General features: G+C 33.0%; 3 protein-coding genes across 7 annotated transcripts; 2 read left to right on the forward strand and 1 right to left on the reverse strand.

Moving 5' to 3' along the window:
• Positions 1-2,333: 2,333 nt before the first annotated feature.
• Positions 2,334-6,213, reverse strand: LOC133687836 (protein ABSCISIC ACID-INSENSITIVE 5). Its single transcript, XM_062107168.1, has 5 exons — positions 6,042-6,213; positions 3,292-4,331; positions 2,720-2,791; positions 2,602-2,631; positions 2,334-2,447 (listed from the first exon to the last, which is right to left on the reverse strand). Exons 2-5 carry the CDS (start codon positions 4,276-4,278, stop codon positions 2,352-2,354), a joined length of 1,185 nt encoding a protein of 394 aa, XP_061963152.1. The 5' UTR covers positions 4,279-4,331; positions 6,042-6,213; the 3' UTR covers positions 2,334-2,351.
• A 6,206-nt stretch (positions 6,214-12,419) lies between these two features.
• LOC133688292 (kinesin-like protein KIN-5B) lies at positions 12,420-19,032 on the forward strand. The gene is made up of 23 exons (XM_062107725.1): positions 12,420-12,792; positions 12,879-13,008; positions 13,111-13,266; positions 13,351-13,688; positions 13,790-13,928; positions 14,437-14,534; positions 14,615-14,771; positions 14,859-14,928; positions 15,020-15,096; positions 15,311-15,364; positions 15,454-15,534; positions 15,626-15,737; positions 15,814-15,900; positions 16,048-16,223; positions 16,315-16,476; positions 16,565-16,672; positions 16,781-16,939; positions 17,061-17,144; positions 17,217-17,422; positions 17,727-17,828; positions 18,005-18,114; positions 18,205-18,356; positions 18,603-19,032. Exons 1-23 carry the CDS (start codon positions 12,614-12,616, stop codon positions 18,816-18,818), a joined length of 3,153 nt encoding a protein of 1,050 aa, XP_061963709.1. The 5' UTR covers positions 12,420-12,613; the 3' UTR covers positions 18,819-19,032.
• Positions 19,033-21,134: 2,102 nt separating this feature from the next.
• On the forward strand, positions 21,135-25,078 carry LOC133690107 (uncharacterized). 5 transcript variants are annotated; one of them, XM_062110296.1, is made up of 6 exons: positions 21,135-21,283; positions 21,427-21,483; positions 21,944-23,239; positions 23,331-23,396; positions 24,066-24,264; positions 24,412-25,078. In XM_062110296.1, exons 2-6 carry the CDS (start codon positions 21,475-21,477, stop codon positions 24,477-24,479), a joined length of 1,638 nt encoding a protein of 545 aa, XP_061966280.1. In that variant the 5' UTR covers positions 21,135-21,283; positions 21,427-21,474; the 3' UTR covers positions 24,480-25,078. The 5 variants fall into 5 exon arrangements, with proteins under 5 accessions (XP_061966280.1, XP_061966279.1, XP_061966282.1 ...); XM_062110295.1 differs by having other exon boundaries at positions 21,136-21,346; positions 23,328-23,396; XM_062110298.1 differs by having other exon boundaries at positions 21,137-21,346; positions 22,042-23,239; positions 23,328-23,396.
• The last annotated feature ends 469 nt before the right edge of the window (positions 25,079-25,547 follow it).

Here is a 25,547-nt window from a genome sequence, read left to right on the forward strand (position 1 = left end):
CTTGTGTTTCCCTTGATAGAAACATATTTTTAAAGAATGTAACATTTCTTGATTTCTTAATAGTATTAGGATGAATATCCTCAATAGTTGACTTATATATAATACTATTATATGCATATCTGAAAAATACACAATCCATGGTCTTGGGTCTTATCTAGACCTTTTTATAATCAAATATTGCTACCTTTACAAGACACCTTCACACTTTGAGGTATTTATAGGAAGTTATTCTATTTTTCCACAATTCATATGGTGTCTTATCTAACTTTTTATAGGGTATTTTGTTAAGTATATAATTGGTAGTTAGAATTGATCCTCCCTAAAGGTTTTAAGGTGCTTCCAAACTTATCAACATGATATTCATCATTTCTTTTAATATTTGGTTTACATTGCGCAATATCATTTTGTTGTGTTGAATAAGGAGCAACAATTTAGTGGATAATATCATTTTGAAAACAAAATCCATCAAATGACGCTTTGTATTCTCATCTTTATCACTTTTTATTATATATATATATATATATATATATATATATATATATATATATATATCTTTTTATTAAATTGACTTTCAACTTTATTTTTATAATGTTGCATTTCTAGAGCTTTATATTTGCTCATAAGTAAATAGGTATAGCTTTACCTTGTGTAATTATCTATAACAATATTATAATATTTTTTTTCCACCTCTAGTTTGCATAAATATTAAATTACCAATATTTGAGTGAATTAAATCTAGAGGTTCACTATTTTTTTCAATTATTTAAAAATAAGGTTTTGTGAATTTTGATTTTACACAAATTTCACACACATACTTGGTAATAATTTATGGTTTATTAACCTTTGCATATAATTATAATTCAGATAACCTAACCTATCATGCCACACATTATAAGACTCAAATAGATAAAAAAAAAAGACAATCTTATTATTATTCTCATCAATTGTAACAATGGTCATTACATTTATTTTAAAAAGGCTATCACAATGATACCTTTTATCTGTAAATATATCATTTTTAGAGAGTATAAACTTATCACTTTCAAACACCATCTTAAAACTATTTTTGCTCAACAATAAACCAAACACTAAGTTCTTCCTAATGCTACCAATATGCAGTACATTATTGAGGGTGAGAAACGTTTCATATGTTGTATTTAGTATGACCTTTTTAACACCTTACCTTGGAGGTTAATGAGTTCTTCATATATAGGTTTTCTCCATCCATTTCTTTGTAAGTAAAAAACATCTTTTTCTCGGCATATACATGTCTTATAGCACCAATATCAACGCACCACTACTCAGGATTGTATAATCAGGTTGACTTTAAAAACAACAAATATGTTCATATTTAAAATTTTATTAGCGAGGTAATCAACCTCATTGATATTAGCTTCAACAATCATATGTTTTTTTTAGGTTGCTTTGCTAAGCCTTATTTTTTTCATTGTGATTTATTCAATTATCATCATTTCATTTATAACTTATATCATATATAAAAATAGTATCATGTGAATAATACTTTCATTAAGTAAGTTATTAGAAAATATTAGAGGGATCACAAACAGTTTCGTTTAAAACTCAATCTTCTTAGACATAACTTACTAGATCGTATCTATTTAACGCACTAACTTTTTATAAATGAAAACAGAAACATGTACATGAATAATGTTATATACATGAACAAATCTAACCAGATAACTTTGATGTCATTCTTAGATTTAGAAATTTGCTGACTAGGAACCTTTTCATAACGTCAACTTTAATCTTGAATTTTTTGTTAAAAGCTTTTCAAAATGCCTCTGGACTTTTAATTAAACTATACACATCATATTATCATATTATGTATTGTTTAATTTATTCAAAATATTTTTTTTAACGTATAAAAGAGTGTTAAAAAAATTAAAAAATACAAGCACTGAACTCCTTGAAAAATTTAAAAAATACAGGCAGCAAACTCTTTCTCCGCTCCCTTTTATAGTTATTTTTATGTACACTAAACTCCTTTTTTTTTTTGGTTAATACATATTTGTGTTAACACCGGGACAAAACAACTACAAATACACAAACCAAACGAAATTTAGATCATAGTTTTTTTTTTTAAAAAAAAAAAGAAATTGTCTTATTTCATGCTTGTACTACGGAGCTGCTCTCTCCAATGCCACATCCTTTCCTTGAGCTTGTGATCGCCCTCAATGTCTTCATAGCACGATGTTTTGTATCTTGTTACATCCCTCTGATATGAAAACCTGAAAACGACACAGAGAATGAAATTAGAAACAAGAAGAAAAAGATCTAAAACAAATAATACTCATGAAAAACCGACTCGCAGATTAAACTTTCACTTGCCATCACAACGGACAGCTCGAGCTCCTTCTCGTCAACCTCAGTTTCTCTTTAGTCTTGTGGACCTTCGTGCGCGCTTTCATCCTTGATTCCTCAAAATACTGCACTTAAGATTTAAGGGATAAAAATCAAGAACCAACGAACAGTCTCAAGGTTACCACGTCATGAATCTCGAAAAATGAAAGGAAAGGGGAGCATTGTTGTTAATCATAACTAGAAATGGAATCGCAAAAATGGCATGCGTAATCATAATACCTGTTGCTTTCTCTTCCTTTCAAGCTCTGCCTGCTCACAGATGAGATCAGTAAGAGAATCATCATTGAGAAATAATCATACAAATTAATACTAAGAGGAGTAATATAGAAATATATACCAGATCATGTTTAAGCTGCTTATTGTCCTCTTTTAATTGATTCAGTTCAGCTTCTAGTTCAACTGTATAGGCCTGTGGGACAGGCAAAATTATTATAAAACGTACAAATATATGTGATGGTGTATATGTTGAAGACTGAAGTGTAAGCATTTAATCAAATCTCTGTGATTAATTACAGGATAATTTAAGTGCTCTTAAGAAATCCATATCATCTCCCTAGATTTCTAGCAGACAGACAGATGCACCTGTCAGGCAACCTACACTTCAGCTATTCCTGAAAATGTCATTGGAAGAACACCAATTTTTTAATTTCTAGCGATCAAGAGTATTTGATTTACTGTTCAAAACAATCAACAACAAGGGCGAAGACGCATTAACTCAATTCGAAGATACTCATCCATCATTTAAGAAAGGAGCAATTTCAATGGCTAATTTGTTTGTGGGCCTCGTTATGTATGTATATATAAACTGAAGATCAAATATAGATTCACAGATGCGCTAGATTTGGTTCATTTTAAGTGAAATGCATGTTCCATAAAAACATCCGTGAAGAAAATCCAAAATAGGGGTACCTGTTTTCTAGCTCTAGACCTCGCAGCAGACTCTCTATTCTTGATCATCCTCCGTTGCCTCCTCTCTACCACCCTCTCCACCGGCCCATCAATAATCCTCTTTCGTCCCATCCCCCCTATATCCATCCCAAACTGATTTCCTGAATTATCAAAATTAGTAACCATTCCATCTGATGACGCTGGACTCAGTGGTGCAATCATTCCCACTCCGTGACCCTGCCCATACCCACCACCATTCCCTGCTCTCCCAGCATAACCACCATTCCTACCAGATGACTCTCCTATGCCTTGATGCATAACACCACCACCACCCCCACCCCCCGCAGCCATGCCTAAAATAGGTCTAGCCACGAAACCTGTTGCTGCAGCCCGGTTCTTGTTGTTACTCTCGTACAACCCACGTTGTTGTTGCTGAAATGGCGCAGTACATCGTTCCCTCACAATCCCTGCCTTGATCAGAAAATCCTCTAGTGTCATCTCCCCAAAAGTCGGCTGACGAGGGGCAGTCTTGGGATTTTGCACATTGCCACCTCTATTTTCAGCACCAGTACTTATCTGCTCTTTATGAATCTCAGACCAAACTTCCTCCACTGTTTTCCTACACAGAGGTGCTGGCAAAGAGAGTGATTCTTGTCTAGGCAAACTGGGCTGCTGAGATGCGCCTCTATGACCATATGGATCATTCAAAACCTGGCTTGCATTGTTGTCGATGATGATTTGATTGTTACCGCTCATGTTGGCAGAAGTAGCCGTGGCTTGATTTTCCTCGGCAGTCCAGATACTGGCAAGAAACTCGTCCATGTTCATTGAACCGAAGTTCCTGCCACTCTCACAAAGAGTGTGCTGGAACTCGTCTAATGTGAGGGAGTAAATAGAGGATTGTCTGCCAAGAGACGAGAATGCATGGTTCTTGGTTTGTTGTTGGTCCGGTTGTAATGGCGACTCGACCTCACCTTGTGAATTTAACTCTGATTCTGTTACCACCATCGTTTTCTTCTTAAATCTTTGTGTCCTCTCTGAGTGGAAGTTGAAGCGAACTTCTGTAAACATTGAAGATGAACTAGTCAGAAAAGATTGTTAGCGCAGTCTCTTGAGTACTGTGAATGCTGAGGTTATTATCCTTTTGGGACTGGGATACTCTGAAGAAGACATGGAGAAGAAAAGGACATGAAAGCAAGCAAGTTGAACTGACAAAAACATGGTGAAGTCACAGATCATTTGAATGAAGCACCACTCTCCTAATCTCCATTCATTCAGAAAATAGAGTCGCGTGTTCCTTACCGAAAACAGGACAGGATAATAAAAACAAGTAGTACTATTTATCGAATTGAAATTCAATTAATTTTCCTTCTTGGAAGAGGCATACTTATTCGGATTCCAATATTTCGAAAAAATTGTCCAAATATTGTGCATGAATTGTACCTTCTAGATCTAAAATAATTCCAAGTCATAATATGAAATGGATTGAGCAATTTCCAATTCCAAAAGTGATGTAAATGGATAATAATTTTGAAGATGAATCTCATCCAACCTAACCAGCGAGTCATCTGGTGATTTAAGCTGCTCTAGAGATCACCCAACCTAATCAACGAGTCAATTTCAGTCATTAATTTCAATAATTTGTTGATTCAGAACTTAGCTTGAATCAGTAAGAGCTGGTTTAAAATTGGATTTGGTTTTAAAAAATAATTTAATTCTTTTTAGTCATTATATAAAATAACACTTCTTTTAGTCATAATATGGAATAACAAGATGGATTGAGCAATTTACAATTCTAAGCATAGTATATATACATGAATAGAACACCAAAAGTGACGGACATTGATCATAATTAAGAACATGCATGAGATCACCCAGTCTAACTAATTAACAATTGAGTCCTTATTTAATTTGTTGATCTAGAATTTAGCTTACCTTGGATAAAATATTAAAATAAACTAGTAAGAGTCGACCGAAATTAAAACTTGTTTTTTTATAAAAAAAAATAATTTAATTTTTTTATACAAATCTTAAAATAACATCATACCGATCAACATATAAATTAACATATATTAAACCTATTAACTCGAGTCATCTCACGATTCCAGCCTTAGTCAAATGACGTATAATGTTAGCAGCAGCACATTATATATATGTCGATACTGAGTTAATTGCTTAATATATATAGTTTACGTTTTCTTTTCTTTTCTTTTCTTTTCTTAATATAAATTACCCTCCTAGCTATCAATGAACTGTTAACGAAAAATAATTAAGAAAAAAAACCCATTAATTAAAAAAGAAAAAAAGTAGGAGAAACTTTTGGGTATTAATTTGTAGTGTATTCTCTCCTCAGTTGTATTCAAGTGAAAGTGTGTGTCTATATATATATATATATATATATATATAAAGAGGAAGTGATCCCTGCCTGATTTCAATATTTATTTACTATAATTAATAGAAAGATAACTTGATTTTGAAAGCATAATAACAGTTGTTTTTAATTTAAAATGTCTTTTGTTTTTAAATATATTAAAATAATATTTTTTTATTTTTAAAAAATTTAAAATGTCCTTTTACATTATGTATTACCTCCGCCTACGAGGAGGAAGAGTAAAGAAACGTGGAGCCTCTAATTAAATATTAAAGCCTATTTACCCCGGCAAACGAATTGACAATACACTGCAAAGCACTATATATATATATATATTACAAGAAATGCAAATCAGTTAAACGAGATAGATGGCATGAGAATATGTAGTATTGATCTTCACCTTACTGAGAATGGTAGAAGAGCAGAGGATTTCTTCTTAAACACCAGCTGTAGATCTTCACTGTTTTACCGAAGTCAGCATTGAGAAAACTTGCACGGCCATCAGGCTTAAGGGGAGGGAAGATAGACTAACGTTGGCGCTAGCCTGCTGGAGGGGGATAGTGGGACCCGAATGTTTCTATGTATCACTACCAGTACCAGGAAAAAACAGAAGGGCATATATATGATTTATGAGACCTGGGAGCTAAGCCCGTTCCAGTCCACGTGCTCTTTTGCATACACATTATTCTCTTGACACGTATCTTACACGTGGCTTCTCATTGCTCGTTACGATTGCTGTCCTTATCGCTGTTTCTACACGTATCTCGCTGTTTAAGTACTTCAATATACATACATGCAAGATTTTGTTTTTTTTTTATTCCCAATGTGACCTGGGCCCACTGGCCAGCACGTAAAGAATCCCCGGGGATTCGCCCGAACAGACGGGTGCATGCAGATTACAAGACGGGTTGGTATGGTGATAAATTATTATTTTTTTCAATTATATGTGGAAAACATATTTTTACTATGATTTTTATTTTTGTATTTTAAAAATATTTAAAAATATATTTTACTTATTTTTTATTTAAATTAACTTTTTTATATTTTCAGATCTTTTTGTTTTGCTGATGTTAAAAATAAATTTTTTAAAAAATTATTTCAATACATTTCTAAGCGAAAATTATTTTGAAAAACAATTACTATTATACTAACATGTTTTTTATTAGGCTTTATATATAATTGTATTTTAAACTTTGGTTTTGTAGAACCGAACACATATTTTTTAAAACATATATTTTTTAAAAAATCACAATTAAAAATATTTTTTTAAAATTTTATTTTTTAAATTTATAATTGTAAAAAATATTATAATACCAAACATAAATTAAGATTATATTTGGTTTGCAATGCACCGTGAAAATAAACAATACCTTCGTGTGCCAGCATTAACAAACATAACGTGAAAATATGTAGTCACTGTTAGACCAACTCAACTTCGTTAGGCATTTCATTGTTAAAATATATATAACCAAAGAGGTCTACAATCCGCAGGTAAGTATTGTATTATTATCAATAATATACAATTATTGACATTAACATTAACATTAACATTAACATTAATTAATTAATTATTAACAAAAAAAAACTAAAGGAGTTTAGTGTTTCACCGTGTTTCTACTTATCATTATTTCACATTTCAATATTCATAACACTATTTATCTGGCATCTATTCCTTTCTTGGTCCCTGAATTTTTAGCTTTTTTCATCTTGTTGAATAAACTTTTTTTCTTTTCAATTTCATCCTCATAAGTTATGTAATCATGTTTTATTTTTTTAGGATTTTTTTTTATTTACATGCTTTTGCAAATGTAAGATTTCAAAAAATATTTCAAAATAAAATAAATTATTGATTTTAAGAAATAGAATTTAAAATTATTGTTAAAAAAGTTAAAACAACAATGAAAAAAATAACATAATTAATAAAAAAGCGAAGCTTATTTTAAATTGCACTATTCAAAAGACATAAAAAACTTCGCTTTGGTCCCTCAATTGTTTCTTCATATTTTGTTTTAGAGTTTTATATTTTAGTCTTTAGGTATTAAGATATGAGAGAGAAAATCACTGGAAAAAAAAAAGAGAGAAAAGAAGTTCAATTGATCATGTTTTGATCATGAAAGGCTGATTTTTATGTTAATGGATTCGTTTTGGAGAGGGGAGTTAAATGGAAGTGATATTGCTTTTTGAATATGCCAATAAAAGTATATTAGAGCATGTATTTCTTTTTAAATTTGATTAGATTTTCAGTTTTAATAATGATTAAAAAGTATTTCGATGCTAGAAATATGTGTTTTGAGGTTAGAAATAAGTTTATTTACGTTTCTACCATGTATTTTGGGTGTTTTCAAATAAAAATAAATTAATTAATTAAATTTTTGAGGTTTAAAACTCTAACTTTAATTTTGAAAGTCACCAGAGATGACTAGAAAAAAAATAGTGGATGAAACGTCATTTCCAAGCTGGATGGCATCATTACTTAGGTTTTTTTAAAAAAAACAATTAGACAAATGATATATCATTGGCTCATTTAGAAAGAGAGAGAGAGAGAGCGCTAAGCACAAGAGTAACAACTCTTGGCTTTTTTTTTTTTTAATTGGGTTTTTAGTTAATATCCTCTCTTATTTTTAAAATTGCTACACCATCAAAAAAATTTAAAAACACTAATGAAATATTCTCTCCGTGACTAAACATCATTTTATCGGTTATTTATATTGTCATTTTCATCTATGTTTTATATATATATATATATATATATATATATATATATATATATAGAGAGAGAGAGAGAGAGAGAGAGAGTCTTGTCACGGATCAATATTGACAATATATCCTTATTTATTACCCATTGAGTAAAGTGATTATAAAAAATCTCATCTGATCCGATTAGATCACTTCAGGTTAAATTATCATCCCTACGCTTTACTAAAAATAACGAAAGCTTTATTGTGGTTTGGTTTGTGGTTTGGGTGCCATAGTGTCGGGGTTCTTTTATGGCTGCTTGATCCTTGAGGACTTTGTAACAAAAGAATTAAATGACAGATAGATAGTGATCTTAAGGGCAGTCTAGCTACTAAATTCTATTTATTTTAGATTGAATTAAATTATATTAAAAAAAAACAGGGATTCACTGCAAACACAGACTCATGTTGCTGTAGATTTTAACAGTGTCATTATTTTCTTACTCTTAATTCTATCATGAGCTTAGTTGTTGTAATATGGTGTTCTGGGTTTTTTCTTTCGTTTCATGCCCTTCCCTTTTTGTCATCATCTTTCTTCATCTCTCTTCATCCAACAACCGCAAAAGCAACAATATGATGAAACATGCTCAGATTCGCATCACAGATTTTTTTTCCAAGGAATAATCGATGTCGATGACAAATAATTCTGAGGCATTGACTCCACTGGAAGAGGAGGATCCCAACGATGGTGGACTTGGGGATGCTTTAATTGCTGGTTATGGTGGTCATCGAGGCACTTTGATTTCAGGGAAGGGTCAAAAGATGGCGACACTAGCGGTGGTGGTTGTTGCGTCGATAGCTGAAGGGAGGTTTCTTTATATTTTTTAGATTTTAAAATTTTTAACTAAATATTGTATTTTATAAACGTGTAAGGATTCAGTTTCCGGTGTTGTTTGGTTAAATTTTGCTGGAAAATGTGCATCTTTTAGTTTTCTGCTAAGCATTTGCTTTCTCATAGATGTATATTTTTATAGGTAGGGTTTCCGTGAATTTTGCTGTGATTTACAACGAGCAACTGGTGTTGACTGTTGACTATTAATTTCTACCTCTTCTGGGTTTCTCTCCCATGGAGGTACCTCTCTTGCATGCTTTGTATGAATTGAGTTTTGTTTGGAATTGTTTATGCTTGTTTTTGTTTTTGCTTGTTAAATTTGAATTTTTTTTATTTCAAAATCATTTTAGTATTCTAATGTTAAAAATAAATTTTAAAAAATAAAAAATATATTATTTTAATTTATTTCTAAACAAATTTTTTTTTTAAAATAACATCTACTATTAATGTTAAATACAATCTAAATAGCTACAAGTTTTTTTTCTTTTTTTTTCTTTTTCTAGCCATATGTTTATTTAAAATGCAAGTGGTTAAGTATCTTGGAAGTCCATTTTAAAAGTACAAGCTAATCTTTAGAGCTTAGGACTTTCTAATCTTTTATGTATTAATGCAGGTTGATTGCAAAAGTACAAGCCCAGCCCATAATCCATGTGATGCATTGCATTGTTATCTTTAGGTTAAAATAATATTTTTTTATTTTTAAAAAAATATTTTTAATACTAGCACATTAAAATAATTTTAAAACACCAAAAAAATATTAATTTAAATAAAAAAATTAATTTTTTAAATAATTTTAAAACATAAAAATAAACAGGCTATAGCAAATCCAGAAAATATGTTAAATAGAAAGTCAAAAATTAAAAATTATTATTTTTTCTTTCATACTTGTTTTATATACTTTAAAAGAAATAGTACTAAATAGTAAATAAAATGTCAAAATATATTTTCTCTCTCACAAGTGTTATTCCTATATATCTTTAAAAAAATCAAAACCAATAAAATTATTTTTAATATTAGTATATTAAAAAAATTCAATAAAAAAACTAAAAAATCATGAGACGTGATTTCTGCGCAAAATCACACAGAAATAAGTCACCAATCCCTCCTAAAAAGACTTTCCATCCAAATCATTTTTTAAATCTTTCCCCCTTTTATATCCATAAATTTTATCGAAAAAATTATTTCACAATGTTGCTTTTTAATGCTTTGATTGATTGTTGTGGTGAGCGAGTAAAAGAAGCATTTGATGATGACGAGGATTGGCTGCTTCCTCCGTTGAAGGGCTTGAGTGAGTCCTCGAAATAGCTTGGTCAGAACTCAATTATTAAAAAAGTTAAGCTACGAGGGTGTTATTGTTCATTTAATGTGTTCAGTTTTGTTGGTAACTCATCAGTTGATATATTTGATTCAATATAACCTATAATAGAGTGATAATCTAATTAAGTTTTGGATTTGTCCAAATTATAGATTTAATATGCTTGGGTTTAATAGTAAGTTGACCTCAAGTCACCATGAACTTAGTAATTTTTCAAATCTAATATACTTGAATTCAACCATAAATTGAATTTAAGGCGCCGTGAGTTTAGTAAAATAAGTTAAGCCCACAACATTGAGGGGTCTTGCAAATTATCAGACTTAATATACTTGAGTTCAACCACGAATTTAGCTCAAGACATCATAAGTCTAGCAAATCAACAAATTCAATATACTTAAGTTTAACTACGAACTAAGTCCAATGAATCATGAGTTTAATAAATTATCAAACTCAATATATTTGAATTTAGTTATGAGTTGAGCCAAAAACATCGTAGGGTTAGAAAGTTATCAAACTTAATACACTCAGATTTAGCCGTGAGTTAAGTTTAGTATATCGTAAGTTTGATAATCTACTAGATTTATTTTCTCTAGATTTGGTTACAAGCTAGATCCAATTAGTTTTAGAGATTCATTTTAGGACCATAGGGTTCTATCTTAAAATTATTGATGTGGCTTGTTCATGTCAAAAATAATCATCTCCCTTTACCTGTAGTTGTATAAAAGGTTCAAATGACCTCTCATATTTCTATCTTATTAATGTTTGTTGATGATCTATAAGAAATATTTATCACTTATTAATAAATTGTAATGAATAATTGTCTCTCTTTAATAAAATGTAAGAGATTTTTACTTATCATTAATATCATCAAGCGAAAATGAATACTTGATCCTTCAACTCCACTAAAACAACAAGGTTCATGAAGTATAAATACCTCTTGAACCACTCATATAAAAAATTTATTTTTCATATTCTCCTATCTTATATATCTAAATCATTAGATTGTTAGCCATATAAAACAAAAACAAACATTTTTGTTCTTGAAATTTAAAACATTTATTTATTTATTATTATTATTTTTATTTAAAGTTAATGATTTTATCATCGAAAAGTCTCTAAATCCCATTGATATGGATTGCTTTGTAGGTACTGGGATATTTACCATTGATTTTGTACTTCTTAGACTAAAAAGAAGAAAATATTGACATGAATATTTGATTAACTACTATTCAAATACTAAATAATTTTATTTTTGAGAATATTAAAATTTACAACATCATCATTTGTAAAATTTTATTTGTTAAATATATTTTCTGACAAATAATAAAATTATTATCAGATATAAAATTATTAACAACTTAAATGTTCAAAATGAAAATTTGGCCATATTCTAAATTGTAGTGTGAAAATACTTAAATGATAATCAACAATTAACCAACTACTTTTAACAGAATTGTACCAAATGAATATATATGTTGAAAATGAAAACTAATTTTAATAGAAGTACACGAATTTGATAAAAAAAAAAGATTTTTTTTACTGGGAAAGCTTCATTAATCCAGATTGAAAAGATCTTGAAGCAAAAAAATTAAAATTAAATAATAACGAGTGTGTTGATCTAAAATATAATTTTAAATAAATAAATAAATATTATTTTAATATATTTCAATACAAAAAATACGTTAAAATCAATTACATCCACACTAAACAGACCTTAAATTAAAGAAGAAACACTTGATTAGAAAATCTTATGAAGTACACTTAAATAATTGGAGCCTCAAAATCTACCGGACCCGGACAGAAAGCCATCAGCAAAGGGTGAAGCTCCTGATTTGAATTTTTAACAAGGCCCCACCTACTTTTTGAAAAACGCAAACTGGAACGGCTACCTCCTAACTTTCCACACAGCAAAACCAAAAAGTGGACTAGCCGTTTCTCATTTGAAAACACAGATATAAAAATCCTCAAAAAAATCCCCGATTCAATTTTTTTTTAAAAATCCTTGATCCAAAAGAGATCGAAAAGAAATTACAATCATAAAGCTCTTTCCATTCTTTTATTTTGCTTGCAGTTGTAAAGAAAGAAGAGATATGATGTCGCTGACTCCTGATCAATCTAGAAAGGTAGGGTTAGGCTTAATGCCATCTCCAATTCCCTTCCTCACGCCGCGGCCGGAGAGGCGTCGCCATGAATCGAAAGGCCACGACTGGAATTCTGCTCGTCAGGACAAAGACAAAGAGGTGAACGTGCAAGTCGTACTAAGATGCAGGTGGGTTTTTGAGAGCAAATTATTAGTTCAATATTTGATCAAAACAATGCAAGAAATCCCATTTGATTGAGAATTGTCTTTTTCAGACCCTTAAGTGATGAAGAGCAAAGAACGAATGTCTCCAAGGTGATAGCATGTAACGAGCATAAAAGAGAAGTCACTGTCTTGCATAGTATATCTAACAAACAAGTAGATAGAGTTTTCACCTTTGACAAGGTAACAATAACAATCACATGTCACTTTGATCCTTCGTATCCGAAAACTACGATTTTCTTTCGAAACTTTTAGTATTCTATGTTTTAAACGTTGGCCATGCAGGTTTTTGGGCCTAAAGCACAGCAGAGATCGATATATGATCAGGCCATTGCACCGATTGTTGAAGAAGTTCTTGAGGGTTTCAACTGCACAGTATTCGCATATGGGCAGACGGGTACCGGAAAGACGTTTACAATGGAGGGTGGAAAGAGAAATAAGGTAATGGAAGAATCGACCATGCTGTTAATATTTGGTTTCTTTTTATCAAGTGTATTTTCATTTTCATTCTAAGTAATTGTGTAGGGTGGGGATTTGCCAGCTGAGGCTGGAGTTATTCCACGAGCAGTTCGCCAAATTTTTGATACACTGGAGGCCCAAAATGCCGACTATAGCATCAAAGTGACATTTTTGGAGCTGTACAATGAAGAAATAACTGATTTACTAGCTCAAGAAGACCCTTCAAGAAATGTAGAAGATAGGCAAAAGAAACCCATTTCTTTGATGGAGGATGGGAAGGGTTGTGTGTTTGTAAGAGGTCTTGAAGAAGAAGCTGTCTATAGTGCCAACGAAATTTACACTCTCTTAGAACGAGGAGCAGCCAAAAGGCGTACAGCAGATACATTGTTAAACAAGCGAAGCAGGTTAATTTTACTTTTCTTGGGTAATTGTTACTGTTTTTGCTAATGTAATTGAATCTAGTTAGAAAAGAGACTTTACTAAATTCATTTCGTTACTCTCACAGTCGCTCCCATTCTGTCTTTTCCATCACCATCCATGTAAAAGAAGCAGCTGTTGGAGAGGAGGAACTTATTAAATGTGGCAAGCTTAATCTTGTTGATTTGGCAGGATCAGAGAATATTTCTCGTTCAGGTGCAAGAGAGGTATGGAAAGAAATACTAGCTGTTAGTCTCTTGAATCTATTTTGACTGCTGATTCAGTAGCTTGCCCAAATCATGATTTCAATGAACGTTTGGACCTTTAACACATCTTGTTAATAATATAGACACTGTTTGGAATCATTCGCTACCATCAGCTGTGAAAGTTTTGTTTTTGCTATGGTTTTGAGTTCTTCGGAATATAATATGTAAATTATTGAATGTGTTGCATGCAGTTGGTTCTGATCAGGAATAGTAATAGGAAGGTCTATTTAATTCTTAGCTTTATTCTATGGCCGATTCTGGTCTTTGATCTTTGTCAAGTTGGATTGCCACATGGAGGTTTTTAATTGATATTTTAAAACATTTGTTAGAAGAACAATCGATGACGGAACTAGGTTCTGGCCAATGCCATCTGCTTGATAGCGGACACAGGCTGCAGTTTTGGATGAATTCCAGCCTTTAATATACTTTTGGAACAGTTTTGAAATTTGATTAGCATTTGAAATTTCAGGGTCGTGCAAGAGAAGCAGGGGAGATTAACAAGAGCTTATTAACCCTGGGTCGTGTTATAAATGCACTTGTGGAACATTCACCCCATATACCTTATAGGTTCATGATTCATCCCAATATCTTATCTCTCTCTGCTATCGTTCACATTTCCTTAATGAGTTTCTGCATTTTGCTTCCAGGGATAGTAAGCTGACGAGGCTATTAAGAGATTCGTTGGGAGGAAGGACAAAAACATGCATTGTTGCTACAATTTCCCCTTCTGCTCATGCTCTGGAAGAAACTCTAAGCACACTAGATTATGCATATCGGGCTAAAAGCATAAAAAACAAACCAGAGGTTTGTCTAGCTATTTCTTTTGCCACTTTGAAATGGTAGTTTGATCTATTACTTTCCCTTTCTGAATCATAAAAGTTTATCTTGCAGGCAAACCAAAGAGTATCCAAGGCTGTATTGCTCAAGGATCTCTACTTAGAAATTGAAAAGCTGAAAGAAGGTCTGATGACACACACTCGTTCGTAGTCCATTTATCATAATAGCAAAACTTGGATTTTAATTCTTATTATGGCATGGCCACGTTAATGCAGATGTTCGCGCAGCAAGGGAAAAGAATGGGGTTTATGTTCCGCATGAGAAATTTGCCCAAGAGGAAGCTGAAAAGAAGGTGGATTTTTAATTGAAACTCATATTTAAGTTCTCTCATGTGAATCACTTTCCTTATTAAATGAAACTCATGACATGGGCAACGAAATCTCTGAATTTGTGTGCATCATCAGTGAGCTTCTGATTCATTTTATGAAACCTGAAACCTGTCATTATTGATTCGTCTCATCTCTGCTTAGCAAATTATGACTGAATCACTTTTCATTACCTTACAGTTGAGGATTGAGAAGATAGAGCAATTGGAGAATGAGCTCAGTCTCAGAGAGAATGTATAACTTGCTGGCTGTCTCTATCTTTTCTCTGTGGTTCTTTTTCCCTCTAATATTTAGGTGACTTCATTTACTTCCCCTTAATGCAGCAAGCTGATAGATATAACGAGCTTTATCTCACTGAGAAGGAAAAGAAAATTGATGTAGAAAGGGAGCTCATGGATTGTAAGGTAATTATGTTCTCCATATGTGTGTGGTTCTTTTCTTCTCTCTGTGTTTCTTCTGGACATCATTCTTATTGCCACCATTTTGGTCCTTTAGATGAAGTTGGAGAAAAGTAACAACGAAAGGTTGGATCTTGAGGAGAACCATAGGGTAACCATTTCAACTCTAAAGGAAAAGGAGATCATCATCTCGAAGCTACTATCCTCAGGTAAGTAAATTGATTGATCATTTGCAGAAACCAAGCGTTTTTTTTCCATCCATGTATAACATCACTACATAAACAGAGCATTCTTTAATTGAGCATGCAAAGGAGCTGTGTGTCGGTTTGCAAACTGCATCAGAGGATATAACTTCACTATTTGGCAGATTAGGTATGGGAACTCTATTTCTTTCTGGGTATCCCCTGAAGTCTCTTTCACATTGTGTGCTCTTTCGACTTTAGTCTTTTGTTTGTGGACTGCCTGGACAAGCTTTTGTGTCCATTTCGCTGCGAGTAAAAGTGTTCTTACTTTCCACAGATCAGAAAGACATGATGGAAGTAGAAAATAGAAACATGGTTCTGACATTTGGTTCACATCTAGACCAGAGTTTAATTGACCTGCATAAGACAATCCTGGGGTCAGTTTCTGAACAACGGCAACATCTAAGATGTATGGAAGAACATGTTGAATCATTCCTTGCGAGCAAAACCGATGTGAGCAAGAGCATTGTTCTCAGTTTATATTATATTTTCCACTTAACTGGTCTTATCTGGTTGATAATTTTACATTCATCATGAATACCAGGCAACAGAAGTCTTGGAAACTAGGATAAAGAAAATGACAGAGACACATGCTTCAGGAGTAGTAGCCTTGAACGAACTTGCCAATACAATGCAAAATAAAGCTTCCTCTGACTTACAACAGATAAATACTATAATCTCGTCTCAAATGAGAACCGTTGAGCAAGTATGCAGTCATAGTAAAAGAATTCTTTTCTAAGATTTGTTATGGTAGTCTTGGATTCAAAATGACCATATCCTAACTACCCTTACAGTTTCTTGCCACCATGTTGTACGAGGCCAAGGAGGTTATTGAGGAGATCCATAGTTCTCTTGCTGACCAAACACAGCTACTGGCTCTCTCCACTCAACAACAAGAGAAGGTAATGCATAATTGTTCGTTTTCTGATGCCCTTCATTGTCTACTTTCCGCTATTGATGTTATTCCTTGTATCTGTATCAAAATTTCCTGAACCTGTGTAAAATAACAGGGATTACAGCGTAGTTTTGCTTCTGCTCAAGCAGTTTCAAAGGCGACAGTGGACTTCTACAATGATCTCCATCTTCGGGCTTCTGAGATCATGGCATTTCTTGAAGAAAGCCAAATCAAACAATCAGACCAACTATCTAATTTTGAGACGATATTTAAAGTAAGTTATACTAGATTACAGTGCGCGTTACTTTTTCTCAAGAAGAAAAAAAGAGTAAACATTAGTTTCGATGGTATGAAGAGACATTACAAGATGATGAATTTCCACATCTTCTGAACAGGAGAAGGCTGCTAGAGAAGAAAAGGAAGCTTTGGAAAATATAGCAGTAATATTAGCATCATTGACTTCTAAGAAAACAGCTATGGTGAGTTATTCAATCCTTAACTTCAAACCATTTGGTGGAAGCATGCTTGATGTTTTATAATTCTGTGTGTAGGTGTCAGAGGTATCAAGCGACATCTATGACACAAGTGTACGAGAGAATAAGATATTGCAGCGGGAATTATCCAACATGCAGAAGGCTTCATCTAATGCTAAGGAGGGGTTGAGTAAATATGTAGAAAAATTGGAAAGACATTTTATGGAAGACACATTCTCGGTAGCTGAATCAAAGGCTGTCATGGAAAATCTTCTCCAAGAATGGTATGCTTTAGTTTTTTTTTTTTTTTTATATTCCAATCCTATCTGCCTGCAAAAGAAAGTTCTGTGAGTAGACACGTTCAACAAATTGAAGAGTGGTTTTCTATTGGAACAACATTAGGGGGGAGGAAGGGAATAAATTATGGGTCACATCAGCGTATATCAGAAAAGGTGTTTTGATCATAGCAATTATCACAAAATGTCCAACCCTGGCATTGAAGGAGATGTAATGAAAATAATACATAATTAAAAAAAAAATCCTTGAATAATTTTCTCAAATAACATTGGATATTTTCATGTAATGCAGTTCAGAAAAGGCAAACGATTCTAAGAAACAATGGGAAAATGCTCATTCATACTTGAACAATTCCAAAGAGAGAACTGTTCTAGAGATAGAATCTGCTGTGAGGTAAGTTGTTCCCTGATCTTTTGTATTCATTCCTTCTTTTTTCCAACTTCAGGAATTTTAACCACAACTGAAAATTTACTACTGCAGGGATAGAGTAAATAAAAATCTTTTGTATTCATTCCTTCTTTTTTCCAACTTTAGGAATTTTAACCACAACTGAAAATTTACTACTGCAGGGATAGAGTAAATAAAAATCATGTCGCACATCAAGAATTTTTATCTGCATCCTCTGCTATGAAAGCAGATTTTGATGCCAGAATTGGCGATGTGATGGCTGCAGTTGATGGTAATTTTATAATCTATGTATTATTATCCAGTCACTTCTTCTAAACGATATTTGCACTTGGTGTCTCAATCGTTCATTTTTACCTCACAGATTCCATGATGCGGGATCAAGAAACTAAGAAGGAAATAGACTCCATTACTTCCTTGTGCCTGGGTCAGCTCAAGTCAACACAAGAAAACCATGGTGATCGGATATCAAACATTAGAAGCAAGGCCGAGAAGTGTCTCACGAAAGATTATCTGGTATACTTCTTTGTTGTTGAGTGCTAATTAAATATTTTTATAAAAAAATCACGTTTTAGAACGGCTTGATTACCTAACCTTTTCCTTTTAAAAAATGAATCTCTCTGAGTTTAGTTATGTATTACCAGAATTTTGTCAGGCCACTTTTTTATTCTTCTGTTTAGCAGAATTTAAATTTACTAGTAGACATTGTTGGAGAACTCGAACTTGTAAACGGAGAACTGGGTCTTGTTGTGAACAACGCAGGTTGATCAGAATTCCGGGACAACACCTAAAAGACGAGTTATAGCAGCTATACCTAGCTTGGCATCCATTGAGGAAAGGAGAACAGTAGTGGCCTTGGAAAGTCCAAAGGAGCACGGGAATTTAGAGAAGAGAGCAAAGTGGAGCCCTGCGGAGAGCAAGATCCCAAAACATCATGCGGCGTCATTTAATAGAGCTCCTTTCACTGATGTCAACTGAAAGTCAATAATTAGGATAGGATGGTAGAAGGCACGCAAGATGCTATGGCCATTGCTTGTATCTCACGGAAACGCTCATCAACTGATGAGCGCGTGAGTAAACGCACTTTGCTAAATGTTTTTCTTGTCAACAATTCCATTTTCTTTCTTGCTTGCTTCGCTCTCTTATGATGATTTAATAAATAAATAAATAAATTTGAGACAGTATGGTTCCATATAGATGTTGCCCATGCTGCAATTAATATTTAGTATTTAACTTATGAAAAAATAGTAACATTGGTAACTAATAATTCAACGTAAACAATTCATAAATAAAATTGAAGGTAACAAATATTTTTTTTACCTTGAACGGGATTCAGGTTTCCATCCATCTGTTGTTGCCTACCATATATTATTCAATCTATCTTTAGAGATATTTTAGTACAAGACAATTTGAAAAAGCAACTTTCCTACTGAAGATCAAGCCAGGGAACCCACGGTGGAGGAGGAGCAGCCGTATATGCGGTAACAACAAAAAATGGAGGAAATCCCGGTGCTCAAGGGAGTTTCAAGAGAGTTTTTTTATTCAATCTGTCTAGAGAGACATTTTAGGACAAGACAATTTGGAAAAGCAACTTTTGTACTGAAGATCAAGCCAGGGACCCACGGTGGAGGAAGAGCAGCCGTATGTGCGGTAACAACAAAAAATGGAGGAAATCCCGGTGCTCAAGGGAGTTTCAAGAGAGTTTTTTTATTCAATCTGTCTAGAGAGACATTTTAGGACAAGACAATTTGGAAAAGCAACTTTTCTACTGAAGATCAAGCCAGGGAACCCACGGTGGAGGAAGAGCAGCCGTATGTGCGCTAACAAGAAAAAATGGAGGAAATCCCGGTGTCCAAGGGAGCTTCAAGAGAGTTTTTTTATTCAATCTATCTAGAGACATTTTAGGACAAGACAATTTGGAAAAGCAACTTCCCTACCGAAGATCAAGCCAGAGAACCCACGGTGAAGGAAGAGCAGCCGTATGTGCGGTAACAACAAAAAATGGAGGAAACCCCAGTGCCCAGGGGAGCATCAAGAGAGTATTTTTGTTCAATCTGTCTAGAGAGACATTTTAGGACAAGAAAATTTGTAAAAACAACTTTCCTACTGAAGAAGCCAGGGAACCCACGGTGAAGAAAGAGCAGCCAGGTGTGCGGTAACAACAAAAAATGAAGGAAATCCCGGTGATCAAGGGAGCTTCAAGAGAGTATTTTATACTAGCCGCTTGTTCCATTGTCCTTTTGCCTTTTCAGTTCAACTTAGCATCAGGCTTTGCCAAGATAGGAAATCTTGATGAATTCAAAGCAGCAAAACAATGGAGAATAATGTCAGAATGAATGATTGCCCCTAATGTGGAGGAGAAGAAGCACTCCGATTAGTATTATGTTTATTTAGACAAGATCACCATACAATATATTCTTACGGAAAATGATTTGCTTATTTACAAGTAACAAAATTATCAAAATAGAACCATCTTAGAGATTGCCCTTTGCTAAATCATATAAATGAAAGAAGGCTAGGGCAAAGGATGTTCAAGAAAAATACATACAAAATATGGGTGCATTGACTTTTCACTTCAATTAAAGGTAAAATCGGTTATGAAATTCACAATAGACTCGAGGTATCTTTTCTGGTGCAATGGGTTTTTTAAAATAATATTTTATTTTAAAATATTTTATTTTTAGATTTTTTTAATATTAACATACTAAAATAGTTCAAAAACACTAAAAATACATCAATTTAATTCCTTTTCAAATTAAAAACATCTAAAAATAAACTTTGTTAAACATCTCTATACAATTAAAAATATATATTATCATAGTAAATGAAAGTAGATTACCCTTTCAAAATATTGAATTTCCAACTCATTAAGGCGTTGTTTATTTTTATGATGTAAAAGTATTTTTAAAAAAATTACTTTTTATTGTTTTAATTTTTTTGAGGATTTTTTAGATCATTTTAATATGCTGATGTTAAAAAATAATTTTTTAAAAATAAAAAATATTATTTTAATATATTTTTAAGAAAAAATATATTTTAAAAAATAATTAAAAAAATCTAAATAATATGTTATAAATATTTTTTTTTGGTATATATTTTTTAAATTCTGAAAACAATAACCTAAAACTTACTCTCTCTTTTTTTGTTTTTTTTGGAAAAAGAAAACCAATACAAACAATTACATCAATATTGTTTTTTTTTTTTTTAAATACAAACCCTTAATCCTGTCCACGTGTACAGTGTAGATGGGCTTCACGACTTTGCGATCGTGCAGGGCACCATCTTATAATGCCCCCTCTCAAAAACACCCAAAAGCTTCTCCTTTTGCTCTGTAATTGTGATGCTGATAGATAGATCCCGCCACCCATCCCTCCCCGTAAGATTCCGGACGTGTTTTCCGTTGAATCTTCGCCGGTGATATTCTACACCTCCAATCACACTTCGTATGGTTCTCTCAAAACTCCAAGATTTCATTTATTTTCTTTGCTTTTGAATCACCTGAAAAGGTGAGTTATTGTTGCGTGCGTTTCTTCCTCTCCTACCGCTAACAATATAACGGTGATTATTATCACATGTATTTCTGCAGAATAACTTTTGAAGTGAGCAAGTTCGATAGTGACAGAAACAGTTATAGATGCAAATGGTATGCTTTTTTCTTGCCTAATAATGTATGTGACTTTAGCGGTTGGCTGATTTCTTTTGATTTGTTAAATCATGCAATAAGATAATGCTTGAATTGTTTTCTGCTGAAGTTTGAACTTCTTAAACATAGAGTGAATCATGTTTGTTACTTTTCTAAAATGGTTCTTAGTGGTTTGAGTGCTTGGACTGGAAAAGAGTATTATAAGACTAAAGACATGAAAAGAGAGTGTAGTAAGTAAATTACAATGTACTTGCTCTCCGTTTCTTCCATGCACGCGAAGGATATGCTTTTATGAATTGATACTTACAGCGAAAACAATTTTACTATTAGGTTATAGGGAGAGAGATTCTATTAGTTTTATTGCATAATTTGGTACCCACCTGGCAAGGAGATCTTTTAATTATTCTATCTTAGGTTACTGACATGGTAGGGACTCATTTCTTAGTGATTTATGTGACAGTCTTTCCAGAATCAAGGTCTTTGGATGGTTAAAGGTGCTGAGTGTATAAATGATGGTGAAATTAATGGTGAAATTAATTACGATAATTCTTCTTCTAGAATTGAGTCAAAGCGTTCTCACCAGTGGTTGATGGATGGAGAGGCAGAACTATTTCCCAATAAGAAACAGGCAATCGGAGTTCCAACAAACAATTTATTTACAGGAATGCTAAGCACAAATGCTACCCCGTGGGGCAGTGCTTCTAGTTTTCAGTCAGTATCTGGTCATTTCACTGAACGGTTTTTAGATTCTGATACAAACAGGGCCGTTGATTTCGATGACAGAAGCATTGCATCAGTTAGCTCAGGAAAAATTAACAGCATAGGCAGGAAGTTAGATGAGCATCTATTTGGTAATGATTCCCCTTTTGGCTTATCTATGCCTCATATGTTGGAAGATCCAAGATCAGGTTTAAACTATGGCGGGATTAGAAAAGTGAAAGTTAGCCAGGTCAAGGAATCTGAGAATGTCATGTCTGCATCATTGGAACATGCCTTTAGTAGGGTGGATCGTAATACCATGTCAGTTGCTCAATCTTATGACAAAGATGAAAGTATCATATCGATGGGTCTTGCTTATAACAAGCAGGATGAGAATGGCATGTCAATGGGTACTTATGACAGGGAGAATAACATTTTTATTTCAATGCGAAAACCCTGTAACAAGGGTGATGAACACGTATCAATGAGTCAAACATACAAAGAAAATGGCAATGCCATACCAATGGGTCACACATTTAGCAATGGTGAGAACAATACCATATCTATGGGTCAAACCTACAGCAAGGTAGATGAAAATATCATCTCAATGGGGCACATGGGGCACATCTACAATAAAGGGAATGGTGGTATGGTATCGGTGGATCAAACCTATGACAAAGATGGTAACAACAGTCTATCAATTGGCCAGTCGCGTAATAAGGGGGAGAGTACTATAATATCCTTTGGGGGCTATGATGATGATGACACAAATTGCTCAGGGAAGCTTACATCTAGCTATGAACTGTTGATGGCTCAGCCTTCTTTTCAAAGATCAGAAGTAAGAAATGATAATGAATTGGTTATATCAAATGTGGACACACGTGTATCTGCTCTACATGTAGCTACCTCAGGGACTGATAATGTTTCTAAGAAAAAAGATGACATAAAAACAGCTAAGAAGCTTCCCTCAAACAACTTCCCTTCAAATGTTAGAAGTTTGCTGTCCACTGGCATGCTAGATGGAGTACCTGTAAAATATGTGGCATGGTCACAGGAGGTAAAACTTAATTCTATGTATCCATCTTTCAGTTTGCTTTATCCTTTGATGAGAAATTGACATTTTTGGCTCTTCATATCTATGTTAGAAGGAGCTCCATGGTGTTATAAAAGGTTCTGGATACTTATGTGGCTGTCAGACATGCAATTTCTCTAAGGTGATCAGTATGATCTTTTTATAAACGGAAAGTTATTTTTCTATTTTTTTGGAGCAAATCAAGGGAAAGTTTTGAATGTGCGTGTGCGTGTGTTTTATTCATATATCATATTCTAGTGAAGAAATTTTGTGTGGAGTATGCTGAGTGTGTGACACAGAACAGCTCTGGGGATTGCTCTGGATCTAACTTTTTGGGGATGTTTAAAGATTGTGTCACACAATCAAAAGTAAAGTCACTGGAATTTTATTCACAAACTGATTCTCTCTGTATTGAAGATCACTTAACCTTTATTTATATAGAGTTCGTGCGTTAAATATAACTATAGTTTAGCAAAACAAATCAATAAGTCCTCATGGTTTCAGAAATTATATATTTAATCTCGCTATTCATAAATCCATTTATATCTTAATTCTTTTTGTCTATTTCATGTTTTTTTCCCTTTTTTTTGAGAAATAGAAAAAGGAAAAAAGATTTGTTTTAAAATAGGAAAAACATAATAAAACTGATGACATAGGAAATAGAATACTAAATAGAAAATAAAACCTAGACATGGACAATTTTCAAGATTTTCTCGTAAACCTGGAAATACCCGTGTAAAAGACATTAATTTTGCATCTGTTGTCATCTTCATAAGTTTGTACCTGAAAAGGTTAATTACTGTTTTTGTAGGTAGTTAATGCTTATGAATTTGAGCGGCATGCTAATTGCAAAACTAAACATCCAAATAATCACATATATTTTGAGAACGGGAAGACTATCTATGGCATTGTTCAAGAGCTAAGGAGTACACCTCAAAATATGTTGTTTGAAGTTATTCAGACGATAACCGGTTCACCTATCAACCAGAAGTCTTTTCGTCTTTGGAAAGGTGATGGAAACTATCTACTTTAATTTTTATTGTTGTAGCTATTTTATTGATACTTATTTTTTCCCCGAAAAGCAAACTTGTGTTATAATTCTTTTGTGCTAATGTATTTTTTTCTTTCTCACATACTCGCTTCTTCCTCTTTTTCAGAATCCTTTCTAGCTGCAACTCGTGAACTTCAACGAATATATGGAAAGGATGAAGGGAAGCCATCATAATTTGTTATTAGACGTGTCGTTTCTAGATTACCGAGAACTTAACAAATCTTAAATTTTAAGTACCTCAATTACGTTTGTGAAATGCAATGCATGCAGGGTACTCAGGACTAGCGTATTACATTCAAGGCATAGCGATGAGGATTTGTTTTTGTAACAGCCTGCGAAGGTATTTCTATAAACACAGTGCTCAATCTTACTACTAGCATATAAGCACACATGAAATCGCATATGTTGAAGATCCAAATATGCATTTCAGCATATGCGATTTTGTGTGTTCAGTATGCATACATGCTAGTAGTAAGATCAAGCACATGTCTAGAGAGATACCTTTCCAAGTACATTTGCTGAGCCAAAATGATGGAGCTCATGACAGCAACAATAACCATGCACAAGGGACTGAAAGCTGTTATGAAAACGGGCCCTTGAATGTAATAGGCTAGTCCTGAGCAGAAAATACACAACATGCTTCGCATTCACAAAAGGAAGGTGCTCTGTTTCTTTTTATGTTTCTTTTGTTAGCAGTGATATATCATTTAGAACAGAGGTAAGCTGTAGTATATATTTTTTTATTATCTAATGAGTAATGATTGTTTTCTTTCTCTCTCTTTTTTATTTTTTTTCAATTAAGAAGGTATAGTCTAATTCAACCACCTATAATGGTTTGTGACAAAATTTATCCAAGAGAAGTTGCAACTACCTAACCAGCAATTTTTCCCCCATCTAAAATAAGTTTCAGCTTGCAAGACATGCTATTTATTATTAGGAGGTGGTAGGTGTATGCTATTTATTACTAGGAGGTGGTTTTGAAAAGATTACTCAATAACTCATCATACTATTCATTGTTCTTGGACAAAAAATAATTAAACTAGGATTTGGAGGCAAAATATTTTCAAATTGTTTTGGGTATACAAGTCTTTTTGATTGGTTTTTAATATTAGGTTTTGTGATTTATTTTTATTTATTTATTGTTCCCATTGTTTAGACTGTGAATTTAGCGGGTTGGCTTAATTCTTTTAGGGCTATTCTTTTAAAATTTAAATTTTTTGCATTTTATATTTCAGTATTATA

This window comes from Populus nigra, chromosome 3 (genome assembly GCF_951802175.1).
Source record: "Populus nigra chromosome 3, ddPopNigr1.1, whole genome shotgun sequence".
NCBI classification, from domain to species: Eukaryota; Viridiplantae; Streptophyta; class Magnoliopsida; order Malpighiales; family Salicaceae; genus Populus; species Populus nigra.